The sequence below is a fragment of the Petromyzon marinus genome, chromosome 4, assembly GCF_048934315.1.
Source record: "Petromyzon marinus isolate PM22_M1 ecotype Great Lakes invasive population chromosome 4, UKy_Petmar_22M1.pri1.0, whole genome shotgun sequence".
In the NCBI taxonomy this organism is placed as follows: Eukaryota; Metazoa; Chordata; class Hyperoartia; order Petromyzontiformes; family Petromyzontidae; genus Petromyzon; species Petromyzon marinus.
Window position 1 is genome coordinate 13,825,921 of NC_133670.1, and position 19,231 is coordinate 13,845,151.

Here is a 19,231-nt window from a genome sequence, read left to right on the forward strand (position 1 = left end):
TGGGTCTGCAGATGGCAAGAGAGTTGTGTGGTGCCCCATTATTCACGTGACTGGTGTGGCCCATGATAGGAGCAAGGGTGTAGTTAAGGGTTGTGTGGGTTCAGAGGATGGTGGGAAGGCAAAGAGCCGCTCTCAGCTCGCTCGAATGCTGGTGCATTATTTAGATTACAGTACACCTCCGATTAGCACGGTTGGCTATGTACGGTGTGAAAGAAGTTCAACATACATACAGTACGTGTAGCTTTATTATATGCATTATTCATTGTAACTGCTCATGAATATACTACCCTGTAGCAGGATGACATTGCTATAGTGACTGAAGTGTAACACTTCGTGGCAATTTCATCACGTTATGTGATGTGTTACGGTGCGAAAGAAGTTCAACATGAATACGTTTGTGTATGGGCCTTGCGAATTGTCTTGCAATATTTCTGTGAAGATGTTTTGTAAAAGCAGGTTTTTAAAGCAGCGTTTGTAGGATTTGATATGAGTCACAGTATTGTACCTTGTTGCTGCTCACAAGCCCAATGACTGCAGATTATGCAGTACAGTAGTCTGTTTTGATTGTGAATTTAGAAGAAATTACACTCTGTGGTGACGATGCGTTGATTAATCGATTAGAATAATGTCTTACACAATATAATGTACATGCATTGAGTTGTATGTACAGTATTAGGAATACATTGTTTACGATGTATGTGGATTATATCCAACATTTATGGTAATGCTATATAGTTTAGGTTAATGGAGTTTTAAAAACACCATTCGAAATGAAAATGTAAAATCAAATGTGGTAAAAATGGGCCAAAGAATAATCAATTCATGAATGCAATCATTGTCCTGAATTGCGATAATTATTCATTACAATAATTGGGCTGGATCATTACACGTGATCGAATGTTGTAATGCAAAACTGTGTGTATCCTGAATATGACCAGTGTTTTTTTTATATTACTGAAATGTATTCACAGCAATATCAACAGAATACAATGATTCTTAATAAACAACTATAACATCTCTAGCACTTCAGAATCAGAATGTATTTATACTAGAGGAATCCGATGAGCTATAAAGCTCTTTATTACAGATGTCCAGTGACTATGTGTTACACAACATAGCTACACATCACATAACGTGATGAAATTGGTACGAAGTGTTACACTTCAGTCAATATAACAATGTTATCCTGCTACAGGGTAGTATATTCATGAGCAGTTATAATGAATAATGCATATAATAAAGCTACACATACTGTATGTATGTTGAACTTCTTTCACACCGTACATAGCCAACTGTGTGAATCGGAGTTGCAGGGGAAGGACAACCAAACACAAAAGACAGTTCTAATCATTTGCACCGTTAAATTATAATATAATTAGAACACAAGTACGTTCATTTGTAATGGTTCATATCTGGTTTGTTCCTGGAATATTATGACACCTATTTAAGCAACCGTGTCAGGTGAAAATGATTATCACTTCCTAGAATATTGTCCTGAAACGTCGTACTCCTTGGCTCAATTTGGTTGTGAGGATTGTTCTTCAAATAAATGGTGAGCTGAAACAATAGTAATAATAAGAATAATTGGCACGTTGTTAAACGTGGCAATGATTCAACTGATATTTTTTTGCCTCCCTGGAATGTTTTGGTTGGGTTGTACCAATGGTGACAGCCATCCTTTAAACTACAATATTTGTAATAATAGGGTTTGTTCCCTTTTTTCTGGCAACAAAACTGAAACCTTTTTACAAGGATTCATGTCTGCATTAACCACAATGCCTGCAGAGAAAACGCAAACCAAAAAAAACATACTATGATAATATATGCATTTTGACTGCAGGTATTTTGGTTAATGCAGACATGAATCCTTGTATAAAAGGTTTCAGTTTTGTTGCCAGAAAAAAGGGGAAAAACCCTATTATTACATTTTGGTATTGGCAAAGGAGGTCTAATGATGATGAGATACAATATTTGTCTCGCAGAACCATCGTGTTAAAATACATACAAATCTTACACGTATAGATACATCATTGGTCTTTTTCAAGGACGACAAATATTGCTTCATCCGTAATTGCTGCAGCAATCAGAGAGTATGATTCAAGAGCCTTGTGCAGCCCACTTTGGGTGCACCCGTTACCAACGTGCTTGCCGTGAAACAATACAGTACAACTTCTCTTCACCGTGGTGATGCAGCGGACGAACATTGCGGATCCTATAATCTGCGATCGTATTTGGAAATTGTACCCCATTTATCCATGAAAAGAATGTGCATATTGCAGATAATGTGAAGGATCTGGGCGCAGACAATAGGAGTTCTTGCGAACCCGTCCTATAGATCCTGCAGATAATAGAAGTTGTGAGCAATAGAGTTGCTAATAAAATGAATTCTACTGCACTGCATTAACTCTAGCCTCTCGGCTGGAGGAACAAGGTTTTTATCCATACTCGGCCAATGCAGCTTCTGCAAACCCGTCATGCTTGTCATGGCGATTTTACCTTGGATGCCTTGAACAAGGGTATATGCAATTATAGCTGGAACAATTAGTTGATTAAGTCGATTAGTCAACTAACCATTATTTACCGACTACTTACTATTTTGTGGTTTATTACTCTGGCCAATTTAAAAATAGCCGCACCCCCACATTCTACCTCCTGAAGACAGGAATCCCCTATCGTACACGCCCAGGTGACACGGCTGATGATGCTGATGAAGTCACCAATCTTCGCCCATCATTTTCCATCCTGCGGCACACACGGGAATAGAGGTGACACTTTTGTTCCCCAACCTTTGTCGCGTTATCCGATTAGTCGAGTAATCAAACCGATAAACGGGAAAGCCTAGCCCTATGCAAGATCATCTTTTCTTCAGCAGATCCGGTGCAATTGCATTTAATTGCCTTCCACAACTCCCCTAATGCTTGCCCCCACTGGACCTCCTTTGAGCCTTCTGTGACCCGCCTGCTGTAAATGCGCGGCGGTACTCTGCTGTATTGCATTTGAAGAGCTGTCGCTTCAGACAATGTGTACGTGACATCCTGCGACTCGCAGGAGAGATAGGTGGGGGCGCGAACACGAGCCATGGCTCAAGACGTGATGAAATTGCCATCTTGCAAGAGACAGGGCAGTGATTTAAAATGTGGGTCACATTTTGCGGCCAGAAATGCTATTAGATCCACACGCCTTGATAAGTTGCACGTGATGACCATTTTGGTCGTTGTATTGTGTAACACAAACGAGAGCTTGCTGGGAAAATGCTATGCAGTGGTGCAGCACTGTTGTTTATGCAAATAGATCAGTGCAAACGATTATACACGAGACATTAGATCTCTCTATAGCTCCCCTATATTCGAGACATTCGCAAATACTAAATGGGAGGGGGTGTTCTGACGGTCACGTGGTATCTGCTATGAATACTGAATACCTGTTATATGTTCTGTTGTTTGTAGGAGCGTTTCCAAGTAAAGAACCCTCCACACACGTACATACAGAAGCTGAAGAGCTACCTGGACCCAGGCGTGACTAGAAAGGTATCAAAACATTACACACAGGCTACTGTGCACATCAGATTAATTATAACATTTATATGTTGTGGTTAGTAAAGTATTCCTAACATTTCAGACCAATCAATTTATCTCTGTATTGACATTTTCCAAGCATTGGTTTTCATGGTACATCACATTTCATTACCCCCAGTGCCATGCATTGTGCAGATGTGGGGTAGCATTACGCATAATTGCATTATTACAATTCACTTACACTGGCAAATAATTATGTAGGCACTTTCTAAATTCAATTATAGTACGTTGTGGTGGCGTCTGGCCTCCATTGCTGTATAAGGCACCATATAATCGTCTACAAACTCAAATAGCATTGCATTTTCACCACTGTTGAGTGGCTAAAAAATATATGCAGAAAAGTATTTATTGAATGTTGAGAGGAGCTAGGAAGGAGGGGAACAAAAAAAAGGGTTTGGAAGGAAATATTTTGATGCGCATGGTTCCAACTGATTGGTAGCCTTGGTGCCGACACCATGGGGGCCACGTTTGCCTAGTGTCAGGGCCCGGGCAGGCCTCCCGAGAGGTTTGTTGGGTTAAGATCAGATTCCTTCCTTTGGTTAAAGGAGGCTCTCCACAACAACACAAGGCCTTTGTTTCTACCCCTGCCGTTGGGTTTGGGAAACCCTGTCAGATGTTGCCACGGCAACCTCTGCTGGAAGGGGCAGCTGGGGAAATTTGCTGGGTTTTTTTTTGTTGTTGCCGGTGGGATTGTAAAGGGAATCGTGCCCCCGTTGCTAACTGCTTTCAGCTGCCCCTATCTCGGACTGCAGCCAGTTCTATTTCAGCAACCTAATTGTTTCCACACCAGGCAAATGGTTATTCTGTTCTGTCTCGTTTGAGCGTCTTTTGTCGTCAAATCAAGAACTCAAAAGAGATGTAACCAATATGTGCCAGCCGCTCCTGTGATCTGCATGTAGGCTTTTAATTTCATAAACGCATGATTCCTGGATGATTTTGTAATATAGTAGGTAATAGCTTCTTTAAATACTTTTAAAAAGTAAGGTCGTTAAACGAATACTATCGTCGTCACCCCCGAGTGAGATAAATGTTTGTTATTTACAGCACTTGTTTGCACGTGCTGAAAAAGAGGTTTGCAGCTCATCGGATTCCTCCACTGTAAATAGATATTCTGATTCAGACGTAAATGTTGACGTTTTAAGATTATAATACTGTACCCGTTTTCACACCTGTAAGAATGGCTCACTCAAAAAGAAATAACAGTACAGAAAGGAATCCAACTTCAAATTATTAGTTATTTTTATATGATCGTTTCCCTCAAGCTTCTAACAACTGGCATCAATGACTTTTGGTAATCTCCACCATTTTTTTTACATCTGGTCCAAAAATTGTGCAACCACATTGGGATTCTGGAAGACATTTATCATTTAGGCACGACAACAATTACTGTATGGTTTCTAAGAAAACATGACTGCAGTGATGAACTGAGATAGTTGGTACATTTTGGGTGGCACATGACTGTTCATACCATGCTGTACCATGACAGCTGGAAGGAAGCACAAAGCTTCAATGCAGCTCACACTTGGCAGCAAGCTCTTCAGACAATGGACGCAGTCTTGTCAAAACAGAGGCCTTGCCCTGGCTTATTGTTGTGATCTGTGCAAAAGCCAGATACAGTCAATCTCCACGGATGCTCCCTGATTCAAGTTGAACTGGCTGGAAATGCGAGCACATCAACCCCTGGAAGAAATCACTTTACGCGAATCAGTTTTGGTCACCAGCACGCTGTTTCATATAGGCATGGTATGAGAGAATAAATAAGTTGTTATGTAAAACGCCATACACTTTAAAAATGCGTTATTGAGTTTCTCAAATAAGCGGTGCGGCATTTGTGAGTGCGCTTCGTTTTGTATGAACCCAGCCAGCTGAGTTCAATTCTTGGCCATGGCTAACATTAGTGGAGGGTGATATCTGAACAGGCCCTTTCACCTATGGGTGAACCTCATGCACAAACAGATTGTCATGTGACTTGTGGGGCTATGTGGTGGGTAGTAGAGGGCAGTGTTGAACTGTATTTTTTATGTTCTTACATTTATGCATTCACCATCCCACACTGACCACTGTGGTGAAGTATGGCCAAATAACTATTAATAACCTGCACGGCGTGGGGAGGCCCTTATTCAGCAATGGATTTACACAAGACCCATACAGGTACATTGTATATAGTATGGGAGAATACAAAATACAGTACAACGTCACATATCCGACACACTGGATACTGAGGTATAGGCGGATATTTGAAAAGGTTGGATAAGTGAACATCTTTAGAAAATGACAGTTCTGCCATGTACAAGTAAGGTTCTAGAACAACAAAAATTCCAAACTTCTTTAAACATGGGAACATGCTTTACTGTACTTAAGAAGTAAACGAATGCACGCAATTAAGGAATGCATATTGTGTGTGAACATGTCGTGGTGTTTTCGATCTTGATGTCAACATAGAGAAGTGTACCTTGTTGGGATGCGTGTTCTTGCCCCTGCAGAAGCTGAGGAGGCGCGTGCAGGAGTCGACACAGGTGCTGCGAGAGCTGGAGATTTCTCTGCGCACCAATCACATCGGGTGAGTCCCTGCCACCCTCCACTGCAGGAGATGATCCAACCCGGCTTGAAAGTGGCACAGTCGTGCTCTTGGATAGCCCTCGAATGCACGGGCAAGTGGGGCCTCTTGCCAAATTGGGTAAATGAAGTAGTGCACAGGGTGATGAGATGTTTCGACAACACACTGAAATGTACAATTGTGTGTACAAAAAGGCGTTATGGAAAACCACCAGCTCCCACAGAACGGCATTGTGGTAATTTTCTCTTATGTCACCATCAACAGATTAAGCTAATTGTGGCCAACTTTTAGGCAATAGTAAGACAAAGATAAAACTGTCAACCAGTTTTGCCATTATTAGGATTCATCACACCAGTACAGTAATAAAAGCTTACCGCTGCCACGCCTGCCACTGGGAAGCTCAAATGCGCGGAGAACTCCACTTCTATGCAATGGGACCCATTAGCTTGCGAATGGCAACATTAATTCATCCTGTAAATTATTCTCTTGTGATGTGGCTAAGTTGTTTGGAATCATCATCAACCATTGTCTATCCGCTGCTGGATGAAGGGCTCCCCACGCTGTTGCCACCATGGTCTAGAGCCGCTGCCATCCCACTTCACTCCAGCACATGAACCGATCTCATAATAGAGGTTTTTTTTATTTTTGGGTTAGATCGCATCAATATAAATGTGTCGTTAAACCCGCCACCACCCGACACAGCCAATTAGTAAGGTTTGTCACGTAAAAAAATGTGCCATCTAGCTACTCGTTCAGCACACCGGTGTGTTGGAGAATAAACCCACAACATTTACAATTCGAGCACCAGATTTCACCGGTAATTACAACCAGTCTCATCAGGCGACAGCCAAAATTGTGGCGGGTTTAACGACATTTATATTTACACAATCTAACCAAAAAAAAAACCCTCTATTATGAGCAATATTGGTCACGAAAGCCTACGTGTTAAATCAAACTAATCTCATTGCTCTCTTTTCATGGTGGCATTCTTTTGGATGCATTCTCTACTTCCTTTGAGTATTAATCGATGAAATATGAGGACAATCACACTATATATAAGCCAATGTAATGAACAACTTCGCATATGTTTTGGTGTAGGCGACCTTCAAATACATGTATTGGATGGTAATGGTGGTTATTATTACAGCATCTGTATAGTCCAGAAGAAATGGAGAAAAAAATTGTCTTTAACAACTTGAGGTCAATGTACATCAGTGAAAGTTGTAACTTTAAACATTATGCTTAGGTCACCTTACAAAAGTAATTTTTAAAAAGTTACCACAATTTTCTTATGGCATAATTGGAATTGTCCTTTCCTCTTAATGTTTTGTGTGGTGATAGATTTTTTTTTATTATCGTGTTATGCTGCAGTTGTATGGCAGAGAATGTAGAGTTTATTGCGTTGTCAATGCATTTTATACTGTTAAGTTGATCAATGATGGTATGACATATCGTATTTAAGGCATCGATATCACATAGATCGTATCGTATGGTAGCCACACATTGCTTGCACGTTCTGAAGTGTTCACGTGCAAGCAGCTCGTTTACACGAATAGCTGGCGGCTTTGTACAGATCTATGCATCTGTTCGTTGGCTGCTCTTGGTTACATTTTGCCCACTGAACTACAGTTGTCCATTGCTTCATGGGCAAAGAGAGGTACACCGAGATTGCGATTTGGGCCAGCTGGACATGGGTTAGGATGTCAGGGACTATGGGAAGCAGAAAGTTTCTGCATCGTACATACCATTCCTGGCAAGTACACTCGCATTCTCAAGTGAGTGTGGGGTGTGTGTGTGTGTGTGATCAATGTTGCCAGTCTCACTCGAAACATTTAAACAGAATTTGAGTTGTTTGCACACAACCTAAGTACGTTGTAGGTTTTTTTTATGTTTACTTCATCTTGTGTCGGTTACATTTTGGGAATTTTTCTGCAAAGTATTTATCAACCAACATTTACACAAGTATTTATCGTTATTGTGTAGTTTGTATGCTTGCGTATGCTTTCCACCACTGTACATAAACAAGTACAATTCATATTAAAGTACTCTGTTATTGTTTCTACAACATTGTTTTGTCTTTGCGAACTTATTTTTGTCATCCTGTTGCCTCACGTTTTATACGAAGAGCGTTTTGTTTTGCATTCCTGCATGCAGCTGTGTTTCCTGTTTTGCTGTTTTTCTTCGTAATTTGGAACATCCCCCATTTCTTTTTGAAAGACAATACCCCTCCAGCCTTTGTCGCAGACATACGGGTCCCATTGCGTCGTGAAATTATCCAAGAAAGCTTGCGGCCTTCCAATCCGCTGCCGAATATAATATACACACGCATCATGCTGATTTTTTTTGTTTTGCTCTGATACTTTGACCATTTCTTGCCAACTTTCGAAAGCCCCCCAACCACCACCACCGCCACCCTCGAGGGTGCCTGTGGGATTGGCCTTGCGTGAGTTTGAATCAGAAAGGGCGAGAGAAGGAGCGGATGGGAGGCCTAACTTCCTCCGCTCACTCCCCCCAATCCCACCCGTGTCACAGCAGCTTGCATTAAACCTGGTCCCAACCTCCAAGCACTCCTCCCTTCAAGGTCTCCCCAGCTGATTAACTTGCCCATTGTCAACCACAGCAGGAAGCAGTTGGCCTCCGCCCCATCCTCCACAAAATGGTTCGACGTGTGTTCGTGCAGGCCCACGATTACAGGCAGGATATAAGGGGACAGGGCGAGTGTAGTATTTGCAGCTGGTTTTAGTGTTGATGTTGTGGTCTTAATTAGTTGTTGCTAAATCTGCGCCCCACTCTGTGCAAGGCTCCCAATGTTGCTACGTACCTGTTTTTTTGTTGAAGTGCCTTATTTTTAGAACGTTGTAAAAATAAGGGTGCAATAAAATGAAGGTCTGTGAAAAGCAATCAAGCCTGGATAATGAGATAAACTAATTTTTATCTGAAACTTGTACAAAGTTCCAGAATTTGTGTATGTGTGTGTTTTTTTTAAGTGGTACCCTAGTCTTTCCTTAATTTTTAAATAATTCATCATATAACACGGTGCTGTAATTATATAATGTAAGCACATGCATATATGTGAAAACACACTTAAGTACTTGAGATAACAATAATAGTGCCAATGTTCATTTGTGCAGCTGGGTGCGGGAATTCTTGAACGAAGAGAACAAAGGACTGGACGTGCTGATAGAATACTTGTCATTTGCGCAATACGCCGTCACGTGAGTATTTCACCAACATTTACACAGATGTTGTTTTTTGGACACGCTTCATGTACTTTGTTTAACTATAAACATTCTTAAGTTTAATGTTAAAACGGTGAAATGGTGTACAGTACAGTCGTATTTTAAGAGCACGTGTATAACTTTTGTAAAATATCCGCGTAATTTTCTTAACATAGGTTGGCTGAACACGACGCCAGTCATGGGGCAGAATCGGGCCAATATTATGCACTAGTCGTTGGCAATGGTAATTCTGGACGTGTAGAATCGGTGTTGCTTAGCTGATTTAAGCATAGCTGAAGCTTAGCTATGCTATATTTGCAGTAGAATCCCATTCAAATCCACAAATCGTATGTGCCAGAATCCCTTTTGAAATCCCATTCAAATGAACGGAAAAATTAACATGGGTATTACCCATGGAAGATTCACACATTTTGCAGGATTCTTCCACATTGTAATCATTGGGAGTTAATATTACTTCTTTACCCAACTCTAATGCACATTTTAACTTTCATCCATACTCGTGTTTATGTATGCCTGCACTTACAGATAGTAAGTCCCAGGTTCCCTCATGAGTAGTATAAAACATTTAATATGCCAAATATTACAAATATTCCAGTGGACTTAATGTATCTGGTTAGCTACAGGTTATGACTCAGGGGTCAGCAACCTGCGGCTCTGGAGCCACATGTGGCTCCTTTAAGGACTGATTCATGACGTTATTTATTTAGAACTGTCTTGTATTCACATGCATTGCGGCTCTTGAAATATTGAGTTTCTTACCAAATTCGAAAAAAATGTCTCTTGTGATTTTGGTTGCCGACCTCTGGGCTATGTACATGTTTTGTCATTGTTGATATGCATTCTGTGTGCAATAATCCCATCCCCTTTCCTACTCCGTTCTCCTCACTGTAGGTTTGACATTGAAGGTGCAGAAGGTGCTGGCAATGGCACGCTCAGCCGGTCCAAGTCTCTGGATCGATCCATTGAGGACCTCTCCGGCAAGAATAACGGGCTGCATGCGGCTGTGTGTACCACCACGGCCAAGATGGCTCGCCACCACCTCAGCCTCCGGTGAGTGTGTGTCGGGAATAAATTGACATAAGCAAGTGTGGTTTTTACCTATGTACCGAGTTATTAATTTACGAATTGTGCCAGGAAAGCCACACTTGACTCTCAAGACTCAGTTTTAGGAGGGTCAGTCTGTGAGATATTTAACCAGTTTATTTTTTCAGTATTGTTTTGCATTCGGAAGGAAATTGTGGGTGCCTGGAGAAAATTTTACAAATAGGATTGGATTACACCAGGGATGCATACGTATATGCAGCTTCCTATCGGTCTCCAAATTCATTCCTTCTTCATAAATTGGAATACCTGCTGTGAGAGTGGACATAGGTATAAAGACACTTGCACTATTTTGATTATGCAGTCTCGGTGACGGGCTTGCTGTTGTAGGGCCAAATATAGTTTGAATGGCAGACTTGACAGTGATATTAATTTACTGACACAATTGTAACTCAAGTTGCTGTCAAAATATCTTATACTTTTAAATATAGTTTTTCTGTATATTAGATTGGAATTTATTTACTGTTGTGACATTTTATTTCTGCAATGAATGTGATTTATTTATGGAAAACCATGAAATATGGATATTTATTTCTTCCAAATAGGTGTTTAGTCTTGCTTATTTTTTAAAGGAAATATTTTCTCACTTAACCCAAAAGTATTCCAAATGCACTTTTCCACATCTAAATAACAGACCTCATCAAATGTTCATTGGCATATAATTAATTTGTTTTTATTTGGTAAAAACAAATAACGATTTGCATTACAGCTGTCGTATGCATCATGTATGCAAGTTATTTTTTACTACATCACATAGATTTGTAGCTTCTAATGTGTTACTTTTTTTCTAATAGTGTTAACAAAATATAAACATTTGGCATAATTACATTTTTTATTTCTTGCAAGCGAATGCATTTTTGCCTTTAAATAACTCAATTCGTAGTGTAATGGTTGCTTAAGTTTGTGGCTTGCCTCACCACAGGTGTTTTAGGAACATCTTAAGTGCAAAACGTCAATATTTGTACGCTCTGATTAAATTAGTGTGTTTGGAGAACAAATGGTGATTTTTTTTAATTGACTGAAATGAAAATACAGTGAAGACCATGAGCTGTTTATTACAGAAGCAAATGCCATGCACTATTTTAAACTACTGTAGTTATACATAATTCTCATCAATAATTATTAATGGCGTAATATGTGTTGTACGCACTTGCCTTTGAACAAAGTATGTATTTGAGTGGAACGTAATTTTTATATGCCATTTCTCCATCGACCAAAGAAAGTAATCGTACCACTGTCCCAGTTTGCACAATTGACAATTCCTGCTGGCCATTAATGTGGTCGCTTTGATGAATGCAGAGTGGGTGAATCCATTACACATGAAATAAGAGGGAGGAATCTTATTATGCGTATTTTATTCTTTCCTTGTCAAATTAATTCTGCAATCTGACATTTAGTGACATTTTGGCATGGTGCAAGCGGTTGTATTGGCATTGGTCTGCGACCTTTTCATTATGGAGCTTCATTAGCAGCTTTTGAAATATGTATTCCTCTCTGAGTCATGATGACACCAACATTCATCCATAGGAAAGCAGAACCAATCAAATATCAGTGATATTTTGATAGTTTGCAAGTTACAACTATGGTGGACCAAGGTAAATTAATGAGCGTTAAATGCATTTCTCATTTTCAAGCCATCAGTTGTATCATTAGGCTGGAGAGGGTTCATGTTCATCTCAGTACAGTATTTCTTTTCAGTGGAAGGTACAATTATAATCACAATATTGGTTGCTGTAAACGTTAATGAAGAAGCCTAATTTAATACAGTTAGAATTTTGGCTTTAGTCTGTTGGTGTGCAGCACATATGGTCAAATTAATTCTATGTCCACTTAATAACTCTTTAGCTTATATATGCATGACCCAACTGCAACTTTCACTATATCGCACCTGTAAATCATGTTATAAAATACTGTATGGATAAGTCTTTGCATGTGTATTTCTTCTTCTTCTGTTTTTCTGCCATGTGACTATGAATATTCTGTGTTTTCCCTTTCTGCGCGTGGACGGGGGAACATCACTGAGAGTGATGGGTATGTTGATCTGTAACTCGATTTTGTCGTACTCACCCTATGTTCTGTAACTACGATCTATGGAGGGAAGTGGTCAAGTTGGTATGTGCCGTCCATACAGGGCAAGCATCACATGAATCAATGTCCATCTGTACTGCCCACTATGTCAGAGAAAAAATGCTTCCCAGCAGAACCCAGCAGCTCATTTGAAGGTTCATCAGACCAAAGTTAGTCATAATCTCTATTCATTATTTCGGAGGCATTATATTTTCCCAAAAATGGACACCAGCAACTAATTTCTATAAGCTGTGGCCCTTCTAGAAATTGTCATTTGACTTTGTCTATTTAACTTTTGTGAGATATCCGTATCAGAAATGTAGTGTCTGATTAACAAAACACAGGGACTCTCAAGCCTTAATGTACGGTGGTATATTTGGAATGCCACGCTTCCTTTCCAGCCATCACCATGGGCATTATAAACCACTGGTTTTATCGTGAGGGTTTCAACACATTTGCATGTGAATTAAGAAATCAGCTCGCTGCTGTGGCCACCCAAACTTCAACTGCATTCGTATGCATGCTGCTTTGGATGGGCGTGATGTAGTGTTGACTCAACTGCTCTGTGTTTATTGTCTGAGACTGAAAAGAGCAGCCCATCTGACAGTTAATACAATAGGTCCTTTCAGGTGCATTATGTTCAGTGTAACATCCAATCACAGCATCGAAACATTCACTTCAACGTTGTATTTGTATTTGTGCCAATCTAAATCTAGTAAAATGTAATGATGGCAGCCACTTTGGGAAAGTGTATGCCAATATGATGTAGTGTTTGTATGTGAGGAGCGGTGGTACACTGGTTAGCGCACTGTGTTATGAACCTGTAAACCTAAGTAAACATTTTCACATCTGGCTAATATCAGTGGCAAGTGGTATTAGAACTTGTCCTGGGCCTCCCTGAGACTTAAATGATGCCTTGTACCATGTGAAAACATCAGCGCTTGGGAGACAGACGGCCATGCGTGGTGCTGGTCACACCACCCCCTCATGCAATGTGTGCCGCCTTCATAGGTGCTCACTGACAGCAAGTTGCTCCAACAGTCTCTGTAGGCTGTATGCGGGGATATTTGTGTTTTTGTATTGTGTGTCTACATGTTTGCACCAAAAGCATAACATTATAATGTCTGTGCCATTTCTTGAAATAAATACCTCCTTGTAATACGTACGTGAAAAAAAAAGTCTGCATGTGGGGTGGCTAACTTGTGGAATCTGGAATTGTATTAATTCTAGGTTGTCTTGTGAGTGCACTTGCCTCTTGAGTCCAATAACATGTATTTGCTGTCCCCAGTGCTGTTTCCTTCTGTATATGTGACACAGGGCATCAAGAAGCAATATCCCTTAAAGGAACATTCATTCTGTTGTCCAATTAATTATGCGGCACAAATGATCCCACAGCCCTCTTTGTGCATACAGGCCTCTCGTCGTTTCTGTTGTAGCCTAAAATATCCTCACATTTTGCACCTGCCACAGTGATGGTCTTTTATTGAACAACACATTGTTGAACGTTACTTGTAAATCCTCCATGGAATGTTTCAAACTCTGGCGTTTAATACAGGTTGAATAAATGAACGAACCGTCAAACCATTGCACTGCATTAGCACGTTAGGATTTTAAGGTCTTTACTGTGCCTTTTTTCGGTGACACCCATGTTGTTGTGTATTGGCTCAGTTATAACAGCCTGCCCAGCCGCAAGACGCTCAAGAACTCACGACTGGTCAGCCAAAAGGACGATGTCCACGTGTGCATCATGTGCCTGCGGGCCATCATGAACTACCAGGTGGGCAGGCAGCATCTCTCAACAACCTGACATTTTACCCTTTCCAATTTCCGATGATGTACCGTTCCAATGACGTACACCAACCAGGAGAGAAAAAACTACATTAAAATAACTTTATCAGTACCAAGGCTCTCACAAGGCCATGCGAGAGGGCATGTGGCACTGTTTGGCACCATCTATCATACAGTGTGGTCGTGTCGCTACAGTTCTGTGCAGTGAGTACAATGTTTTTAAAAACAACGGCGCTATGCCTCTAAATAAAATTAATGCCGAACCACTTGCGCGTTCTGAGGTTCAGTGGTGAATGGGCCACCCACCTTGCACCTTTCAGGCGTCTTGGCATGGGAAAGGGTTAATCACTCCTTTTACATTCATAATACAACAGTAACGTCTCCACCGTTAATCGACAGTGTTCTGTTTTCTATAACGTTTATATTTGGGGTACTCAATATATCGATCTGCCTTCCGGATTTATATATATTTTGTGACCTGTAGTAAAGCTATAGAGTTTAGATATATCTTCTAAAAATAAACCTAATGAAAGTTCAATATTTTGTGAGTGTTTCATTCTCAAAAGTGTATTTCTTTGAAAAAGAGGCAAATAAGTATGAACATTTGACCATCACATTCATATAAAAATGTTGAAATACTTGTGACTTTGAGGTCATTTGCATCATATAATGAGGCAAGATATTTAAAAGTAGTGTTCACTTATGTTTTTGAAACTCATTAAGTTATTATCATAACTGAAGCCATGAGACTTTTTAATTTTCACCTACAGTGATGACTCTTGGTTGATGTACGAGCCCATTAAGCTCCAAACAAAATGGGCACTTAATGAAAATGATCACAGTGAAATTCAATGTTTATGCTGTTTATGAGATTCACAATTGTGGCCATAATCGAATTGTGTTTTTTTTATCCTCTTGATGTTTCCTTGTCTTTTTCATAGTATGGGTTCAACATGGTGATGGCACACCCTCAGTGCGTTAATGAAATTGCTCTCAGCTTGAACAACAAAAACCCAAGGTATGAAACATACGTTAGTTTATTGTACAACTAAAACAGCAGGGCTTTTCAAACCCAAGTCCACACCATCCCTCAGCACGGGTTTTTGTTGTTATCAAATTGTCATATGTGTGCATTGCGTAGTGGCCTGGCTTGTGTATGAATGTAGAAGATTGATATTTAAACCTTCCGTGACTGCAGGAATTCATATTCCTTGGGTCTTTTGGTAAAGTCACGTAGGTAGGTTCAAAGAAAATAACAAAAAACTAGGATGACGATCGCTTGAGTTGTGATCGAAACGTCATAGGTTTTTTTTGTTCTTTTTTGTTATTTTCTTTGAACCTATCAACGTGACTTTACTGAAAGACCCAAAGGATAAGATTGATATTTGTTGAAAGGCATGTTGTGGTAGTGTGTGAAGACTATTGTACGGGAAGCCCCCATATTAACGAGACAAACATTTACATGAAAGTTGTATTACTGTTGGCAAGCAATGGAAAAACATTGACAACATGTGTTGAGGCTGCACATGTAAATGATTAATAACATTGGAGTGTGTTATTGTTCACACTGCTGGTGTATTACGCTTCACTCTGGGGTGATGCTGCTGTTTTGTGGGTCATGTGCCTGTCAGGACTAAAGCGCTGGTGCTGGAGCTTTTGGCAGCTGTGTGTTTGGTGCGGGGAGGACATGAAATCATCCTGTCTGCCTTTGACAACTTTAAGGAGGTGAATCTTCATCAGAGTTGACAGACCAGTGAGAGATACTTGTTTGGCATGGCTGAGATGACATGCCATGCAAGGTGTTCATATGTGCAAAGTAAAGTTTCCTTTACAGTGAACTATTTGATCATTAGTAGTGCAGTGTGATAATAAGGATAGGTTTTACCCTTTCTAGCAATAAAACAGGTGTTGAGATGTCACATTTAATATTGTGTGAAACATACCTCGCCTGGTATGCAAAAGATCTTGACCCTGACACCTGTATATTTGGAGTGTGCATGTCTCTCTCCCCATGGTCGTGTGGATTTTTCTCCAGTTGTTCCGGGTTTTCCCTCCACATTTAGAAACATGCATACAAAAGTATTTGGCTGCTTTAAATTTCCACATGATACGCCACTTCATTGAGCTACCATTTGTGGCCAGCTTACTTCTGAAAAAGAGCTATACAGCTCAGTGGGTCTTACCTGCTAAAATACAATTTTTAGTATATTCAAAGTCAACGGCCGCCCCGCTCCAGTCCGATTGAAATGTTATGTCCAATGTTGCTGGCTATTTACATTTGTTTAGAAATGCATGGTTTTCCATCTATAAAAGTTTAAATCACTTTTAAACAATGACTCGCATGGCTTAGAAAATACTTAAACTGAATGCTAATCATAAAAAAAAAATGCAATGATTTGCCTTTCCCCCCGCATCCCCTTGCATTGCAATGACATTGCAACTCAGGGATGTGATTTGATTCAATAAGTGAATCAAAATGTTATCATACATTGAGAGTGTCTGCAGGATATACATGAACCATTTGCATACAAATCAAACAATCAATCTTCTTATTCTTTGTTCTTTCGGTAAAGTCACGTGGGTCTTACCTTCTACGTGGTGACTTTACCGAAAGAACCGAGAATGTGAATCCCTGCAGTCACGAAAGCTTTAAATAAAAAAAATCAATCTTCTATGATGTATCTATGTATGTTGAACTTTTTTCGCAACCATATGTGGCCAACCATGCTAATCAGAGGTGTGTGGGAAGGAGAACAAACTAAACACAAAAATAAGTTATAAAGAAATGGGTTTTCAGTCTAGATTTAAAAGTACATGGCTTCAGTGGCTTCCTAATATCAATATGATGCATGCATCATGAACATCATAAGCATAATAGTCGATTATAATTAGTGAATTGATGCATCATTATATGTATGATATATAATTTATACTGTACTAGCTAAAATATACTTTGTGGTTAAAACACGTGTTCAGTGTTGCAGTTGGTGTGTCAGCAGTTCTCCTGCTGTGTTTGTTTCACCTGATGACGGTCGCTTGTGTTGCGATCGAAACGTCGTGATTAATTTTCTATCTACGTGACTTTACCGAAAGAACCAAAGAGTATAGAATATCTTTCTACATAAAAAAACATGTATTTTTGTATTTTAATATACATATTTGCATAATTATTTAAAGCAAATGAGAGATGATCTTACAGGCCATCATAACCTCCTGTTAATTTTTCTGGTGCAATTTGTGTCATTCTGTGTGAAGGCTTAATATAACCAAAGAATAATTTTAACACAATTGTAACTACAGTTGGCCATCTGGGTGGCGTGGAAGAGTAGGCCCAAATACATACCGTCTATAGGGACTTTGTAGAGCTCCCTCGAGTAGAGGACCTTCTTCGAGAGTGGGATGAGAAAGACATTTCAGGGCTGTATGTTGGAACTATAATATAAACATCTGGCCAAGTGGCTCCCTGTGGCAGATCAATCTCTCCACGAGTTTCAATCCCCGTGCTGGGCCCATCACAGCGAGCGGGATATGCAACATTGTGCCGTCCTGATCCATTCACGTTTTTTTCCAGTGATGAGACTTGTGATGCTGGGGAAGTGCAGCCTTCATTGCACAGGGATTTGGGATTGCTAGCCAAGAAGAACCTCTGTGGAGAATTTCCACTTCCCTCTAAAACCTGCACGCGAGAAGAACTTTATGCCAGATGTGTTTCAGAGTTATGCACCCCAATGTATGAAACTTCAAGAAATATTTTCCACTGACATAGCATGGAAGTAATTTTGTATGGTTTCAATATACTGTATGTTATATAAGCAAGCATGAAAAGTATATTTCCTTTAAGATTTTGAGTCTACACAGTTGGTGACTTTCCAACATGCTTTATTGAAACCTTGGAGTATCCTAAAATCCAGACATAGCGTTTCCTGTCTGCTATGGGCTTTTTTTCTCGTCTTAGGGTTAAGCTGTCACGTTTCGCATGTTTACTTGAACCGAATGCCTTGCCTTTGCTACTACTGTGAATTGACTGCTCCAAGATTCATCCATCACTCAGCTCCACAGTAAATGTATGGCATGCAGTGACCACCAGCAGCTCATTCAATTTTATGGAATGCCTTGTCAATGCCAATTATAACCTATGCAGTGCCAGTGTCTGTTGATTGGTGAAGGCTGTTACTCACGACCAAATGTAAAAAATATGTACAGTACATTAATGGAAAAATTATTTTCCTGGCAGGAAGCAGTAATATGGATGACTATTTTATTTATTTGGCAGATTTAGATGCACGATGCTGTTAAAAATCATGAATACCTATGGTTTCTGTAATAATTTCCAATCTGCATTTGTCCTCGGGTGTATTTAGTTAGATATAATAACGTTACTTTCTAAGCCACACAATTCGATGATGTCACATAGCACGTGATGTTTGAGGTCTCGAGGTGACATCACACGCAATAACATCAAGGGGGGAGGCGGGGCACACACTCATTGTGGCATCATGGCCTTGGTTGTCGAGGCGAATACTTTAAACGCTGGGTTTTGTTGCCAAAATTTTGGCAATACTTTGATCAATTTGACCAGTTTTATATAAAGCAACACAAGTTTACACAAACATGTCACTGATATTGTATCATCTTCACGACCATTATCATGCATCCTCTGTTATAGACAGACCAAACCAATTGAGCAAACATATTAACGCCTTCAACAATTTATATGGATGGATGTATCAGAACGATGATCTTGTTTCATGGCACCCAAACACGAGTTAACTCTTACCTTTCGATTGTGCACAGGTGTGTGGCGAGAAACAACGGTTTGAAAGGTTGATGGAGTATTTCAGAAATGAAGACTCAAACATCGACTTCATGGTAAACGGAAACAAGCCAAGACAGACTGTTTTTCA

General features: G+C 40.0%; 1 protein-coding gene across 6 annotated transcripts in view; it reads left to right on the forward strand.

The window, feature by feature from the left end:
- LOC116938663 (formin-like protein 2) overlaps positions 1–19,231 on the forward strand; it is an 83,081-nt gene that overhangs the window by 42,288 nt on the left and 21,562 nt on the right. For 3 of the 6 annotated variants that reach the window (XM_076057513.1, XM_076057502.1, XM_076057521.1), the window contains exons 3-11: positions 3,447–3,527; positions 6,023–6,135; positions 9,264–9,347; positions 10,263–10,420; positions 12,476–12,503; positions 14,208–14,316; positions 15,269–15,345; positions 15,959–16,052; positions 19,122–19,196. In XM_076057513.1, coding sequence (XP_075913628.1) covers positions 3,447–3,527; positions 6,023–6,135; positions 9,264–9,347; positions 10,263–10,420; positions 12,476–12,503; positions 14,208–14,316; positions 15,269–15,345; positions 15,959–16,052; positions 19,122–19,196 — 819 coding nt within the window. Of the gene's footprint in view, positions 1–3,446; positions 3,528–6,022; positions 6,136–9,263; positions 9,348–10,262; positions 10,422–12,475; positions 12,504–14,207; positions 14,317–15,268; positions 15,346–15,958; positions 16,053–19,121; positions 19,197–19,231 lie in introns of all 6 variants that reach the window. The other 3 variants (XM_076057540.1, XM_076057534.1, XM_032946093.2) reach the window with 2 other exon arrangements.